This window comes from Hordeum vulgare, chromosome 2H (assembly GCF_904849725.1).
Source record: "Hordeum vulgare subsp. vulgare chromosome 2H, MorexV3_pseudomolecules_assembly, whole genome shotgun sequence".
Lineage (NCBI taxonomy): Eukaryota > Viridiplantae > Streptophyta > Magnoliopsida > Poales > Poaceae > Hordeum > Hordeum vulgare.
The window spans coordinates 37,880,474-37,886,034 of NC_058519.1; the positions used below are offsets into that span (position 1 = coordinate 37,880,474).

The following is a 5,561-nucleotide window of genomic DNA, read 5'->3' on the forward strand; positions in this document are numbered from 1 at the left end:
ATATGCGGATATTGGTACGGCAATAATACAACATTTTCCTTACACAAAGTACAGGGATACTGCAAGTATATATGCATTTACAAGAAAAATAAAACGTGCATAGTAGCTGACAGACAGTGCTTTGTGTGGAAGGACCTTTCTAGATTTGGAAGTGACTTGGGCCTGTGATGGGTTCTAGTTGAAGATGTTTTGCTTTGGGAATACATAAGGATACTGTGTCCTGTAGTTTGTAACCTTCATAAAACAGAACTCCCTCAGCCCCTCCATTTCCAAATTAATTGATATGCTCGTTTTGTACCAAGTCAAACATCTCTATATTTGACAAAGTCCATAGAAAAATGTGCTAATATCTATAACATAAAAAATACATTCTATGATGAATCTAATTACACTAATTTGGTGTTACAGATGTTGATATATTTTTCTAGACTTGGTCGAACTTCACGAAGTTTGATTAGGACAAGCTAGATCTTCAATTAACTTGGAATGGAGGAAGTCATGACTACAAAAAGGAGATTTGATTTGGCCCCTCTTCAAATGGGCAATATTTGCAGATGAGTCCCAACTAATTCTTAAATTATAAACATACCACAGTCAGTGTAACGCTCTTCACCAAAGTATTGCAGCAGGGATTTTCTGCGGCATGTAGCAAGGAGGCAATATTTCTGTGCTGCCATGAAGGAATCCATGATGGCATTCTTTTGAGTTGCCTGTAGATGAGTAAGAACTTCACACCATGAGATAATGAAATAGGTAAACAGTACAAGGGAATCAAACTGCAGGTGTTTATGTTTATCACTTAAGTGTGACATGAAGTCCTGATTGTGTGCCCAATATTTACATACATTTGTTGCTTCAGAACAATAGAAGTCAGCTTTTGCAAAATCACTTCTTTGGTAATACAGCCAGCACACTGAAGGCAGTCCATCTCTTCCACAACGCCCACTTTCCTGGTAGTATGATTCTAGGCTCTTAGGACATCCATAGTGTATTACACACCTAACATCTGGCTTATCAATTCCCATTCCAAATGCAATAGTTGCCACCATCACAAGTACTTCATCTCTAACAAATGATCTGCAAAGGGGAACCATAATTTATCATCAAAATCACTATGTCGTCAAGCCAACATTTGTAAAAAGCTGTATGAGAACTCACTACACTTAATTCCTTGTATCTGTTTTGTTTTCTCATTTAATTACTTGCAAGATCTATGGCATTACTAACACAGCATTATCTTGGCAATGTTTTGTAGTGTCAGATGAGATCACAACCCTCATGATTGTGAATCATAAGAGGTATAAGATGGCTTGATCAGGCATATTTAACTAGACAACAAAAACATTTGGCAAATCACTCTTTAGATGAAGTGTTTAAAATGAACTCAGAATGGTACTCTGAGCATTCATCAATTCAACGTACTTAAAGAAAAAAAATCCAAAATAAATCAAAAAGGAAAGAAGAGACGGTGAACAGCCAAACAAAAAAGTTGGCATGTGCATAAATGGCAGACCTATGGGATTCCTCTCTAGCTTTGCTACCCATTTTACCATGGTAAATGTTAGCTTTGATTCCAGCAGTGATCATTGCTTCATGTACCTGACAGAGAAAAGTTGCATTTAGTACATTAACTAGCTAAATACATGTGTGTTGCTATGGAATTTAAATGCTTGTGCATTCCTATAGAAGCATTTTTATTGCAAGAGTTGCTTAAACACTTCTACAATTAGTTTGCCAACTTTGTGCAAATAAAAAAATATCTTAAAATATACATCAATCAAATCAACTGATCAAAAGATCATGGTACCTGTCTACTACATAGAATGTAAGATAATTGCAGTAATTAATCTTTTCACCGACTTAATGGGAAATTTGTGAGGGTCGATGGACCGACACCAACCCAGATCATTATAAGTGTTAAGGTAAAGATACATCAACCCTAGCGTAATCTAATAGGCACAAGGTATATGTAAAAAGCAGATTCTATGATCAAAACTGGAGCCCAGAAATTCCCATATTACTCCCAAAAAATGCATATAAACTTATAATTGCCCATCCTTTAGGATACATTACCTACAGTACAGATCTAAATGCATGTACCCAACAAAAAATGGACTACTCCCCAAAATCTGTTACATCAGTCAGAAGAAGAAAATGCCTGATACTATCAATGATCAACAGACAAGTATCCCATACTTATTTCAAGCTTATTATTTTTCTCCAAAAAAAAAGTCTTACTAATTCAGCATGAACTTAACATTTGCCTATAGAATTTAAAAACCACACAGCTCCCACTTACAAGCAGCCAAAATCCTGGGTGCTTGTGTACCAGTTGCCGCAAAATATAGAAGAATGAAAATATACAACGCTGGAAAATACAAACCTGTTCAGTGTCCCGGATAGTGGTACAGTAAATGATTGTTGAGCCACCCACAGTGCAGTTCTTTGAGACATCTTTCACAAGTTCACTAATAAAGGACATAGATCGGTTGTATGATTTCACGCCGTAGAAAAGGTTCGGACGATCAAATGATCCGATTGCAACGTGAGGATTGCTCAGGTTCAAAGAGTTGGCAATATCTCCACGGACCCTACAAAATCAAATTGAAAGTTAACAGGAATTTGGTACAGATAGAAAAGGGATATAGACACTCTGGAAAATAAATAAATAAAGTAAGCAATTATAATAGTGAGCAAAAATATTTATGGTAATAATATGCAGTAGCTACAACAAGCAGAGGAACAGAGGAAAGGCATTACTATTGGATATCAACAAAAGAAGGATAAACAGGTAAAAACAACTGATAGTGAAACATCCATACCTTTCTGTGGCTGTCGCAGTTAGAGCAACAAAGGGAACACCCAGAAGGTGCTCACGCAATAAATGCAGCTGCTTGTACTCCGGCCTGCATACAACAGAGAGAATTACAATCAGTAATAAAAGAGAGAGAATTGCAATGAAGAAAAGAAGCTATAAGTAATAAGTAACAGACTGACTAGTCACTAAGTTTGATTATAGAATTTAAGGGTGAGAGAAACCGAGCGAGAATTGATGGGTGACATGAACTGACAGCTTTTACATTTGACATCAGCACACACAGAATTTTTGAAATACGTGCATATAGGACATATCAAAAAATTAAATGAAAGTAGATTATCAGCCCTTTTGCCGAAGAAATAATTCACAAAATAGAAGAGCAGATGACCTGAAATCATGACCCCATTCTGATATGCAATGCGCTTCGTCAATGGCGAACAAGCAGATTCCGGAAGCCTGCAAGTTACTCCAGAACCTGGATAGAAGATTGAAAACGGTAAATCAACAGACCCAACACCATATTATTAAATTCTACAAGGGACCAAAGAAGACACAGGAGCAGTAATTTGCAGTTACATATGTGTGTGCCTTCCAGTTCAGCTAAATAATTGACAATTATAGCTTTGTAAGTGCTGCAAGCTATAAGTCAATAACGACCATAATCTGCTTTCATATCACAGGATTTTCACCTTGAAGGAAGTGCAATAGCTTTCTCAGGGGTCATGTACAGAACATCATACATGCCTTTTTCAGCCTCACTGCTAACAGAGCTATTCATTTGGGTGCTGCCAAGATACTCAGATCTCACACCATGTTGTTTTAAACTCATGACCTGTTTGAAGTAAATGAAACCCACAATAAAAGCTTCCGTGTCAAAGCAAACCCACAATAAGGAAAGCGCCAAAAATGTTATACTCTATCTAACAATCATACCTGGTCTTGCATCAGTGACAGAAGAGGGCTGACAACAACAGCTGTCTTCTTTGCAACCAGTGGAGGGATTTGATAGCTGCCATGAAAAGAATTACCGTGAGAAAATTACACTTACCATATACAAGGGGAAGTAATACCATCAAAATTTTAAACAGAATCATATTTCATTTACTTCAGATAGGCTGCAAATGTTTAACACATTTTCAGGTCCTTAACTAATTTTTTTTTCAGAAAACTCAATAGTTTTTCTTTGACACGATGACAAACACACTGCCCAGTTTCAAGAAAGAACCACCCTCGCCCATTTCTAGAACAAAAGGGTCAGTAAACGGTTGTGCCAATAGTAACATCCACTATACATATGTGTATAAACAAACAAAGATCTTCCCCAGCAGTTCCCTGTTTGGTACATACAATTGACAAGCTAGCAGTCACCGTAACAGAGATGAGATGCTTATACATGACTGCCCATTTATCAAAGTTACAAAAATGTCGCCAAAATGTGGAACAATAAGACATACTTCCCAATCTCCGACCAACAACCAACTCCACTGGCACACAAAGCGTAACATTTTCTAATCATGCTCTGCAAAGCTATCTCAGCCTCACACCGATCCGACGACATGTTGGAATACTAGATGAGTTTCGATAATCCGTTGAAGATGATTTAACCACTTCATAGCTTACAGGTCCCCAACATCTATTTACCACCAAAATGACTACATTTTCTCCCAAAACCAGCAATGCAGATCAGACTGCTGCCCAAAGCAATTTTTAGCAATCGAACCAGCAAAATCGCTGGAGCGCAAAGCAGGGCACTGCCAGGAGACGCGGCGCAACTAATCTATCCACCAAATGCAGCGCCCAAACCTGGATTCAGCCGCCACGGTGCTCAACCTGCAAATCCACCGACCTCCACAAACATCCTAAACAAAAACGAAAAAAAAAGAAGCGGCGCCTAGCGCCATCCCACCCTCCACGACCGCGACCAGGCAAAAAACGGAGCGCGGGAGCGAGCGTGGGGGTCTGTTCACTTACCACATGGACTTGCCGCTGCCGGTGGCCATGACGACGAGGCAGTCCCGCCCCTGCATGATCGTGTCCACGATCTCCCGCTGGTACGGCCGGAACCCCGTGTACCCGAAGTACCTCTGCGGCCAGAGAACAGACGCGGGTTAGAATGGCGCGCCTCGGTGCCTCTAGGGTTCAGCCGCCGGCTAGGGTTCAGGGGGGAGCGGAGCGGGCGGGCGGGGAGGGAGGGTACCTTCAGGGCCGCCTCCATTGCGGCGCCGGAGCGTCGGGCTCCGCCGGGCGGAGATTGGGCCGTGTTGGATTGGGGAAGGAAGGGGGCGGGGCGAGGGGATTGGAATGGAACGGACGGGTGGTGGCGAGCGGCGATGTGGGGGTTTGGGGGAAGGGGTTTTGGCTTGCGGCGCTCTTTTATCTGCGTTCCCGCCAATTTGGCTATTTTTTTCTCCTCTCGTGGACTTTTAGCGGGCCTGTTGTGGCTCGTCTTTTGGGCCGGCAAGGCATCCACAAAAGTAGTACTCCCTTCCTGCTTAAATGGCTGATGCCTTCATTGTACGAAGAACAAGAGGAGCATGAAGAATTGACATTGTGCTGTCAAGCTTAACATGATGAAAACATGTGATCGTGTCGAATGGGTATATTTGGAGGCCATCATGAAGAAGTTGTGCTTCCACGATTTGTTTGTGCGTCAGGTTATGAGGTTATGAGAGGAGTTACTTTAGTATCTTTCTCTCTACTCTTTAATGGCCTGCGGAGTAGTGAATTCCATCCTTCCAAAGGC

General features: G+C 41.0%; 1 protein-coding gene across 1 annotated transcript in view; it reads right to left on the reverse strand.

Annotated features, from left to right (window-relative positions):
• The window catches only part of LOC123424695 (ATP-dependent DNA helicase RecQ-like), an 8,447-nt gene extending 3,298 nt beyond the window's left edge, over window positions 1–5,149 (reverse strand). The window contains exons 1-10 of the mRNA XM_045108360.1: window positions 5,016–5,149; window positions 4,790–4,902; window positions 3,752–3,827; window positions 3,508–3,650; window positions 3,207–3,293; window positions 2,823–2,906; window positions 2,384–2,591; window positions 1,514–1,599; window positions 846–1,077; window positions 590–710 (exon numbers count right to left, since the gene is read on the reverse strand). Of these exons, the coding sequence (XP_044964295.1) occupies window positions 590–710; window positions 846–1,077; window positions 1,514–1,599; window positions 2,384–2,591; window positions 2,823–2,906; window positions 3,207–3,293; window positions 3,508–3,650; window positions 3,752–3,827; window positions 4,790–4,902; window positions 5,016–5,033 (1,168 nt within the window). The 5' untranslated portion in view covers window positions 5,034–5,149. The remainder of the gene's footprint in view (window positions 1–589; window positions 711–845; window positions 1,078–1,513; window positions 1,600–2,383; window positions 2,592–2,822; window positions 2,907–3,206; window positions 3,294–3,507; window positions 3,651–3,751; window positions 3,828–4,789; window positions 4,903–5,015) is intronic.
• Between the last annotated feature and the right edge of the window lie 412 nt (window positions 5,150–5,561).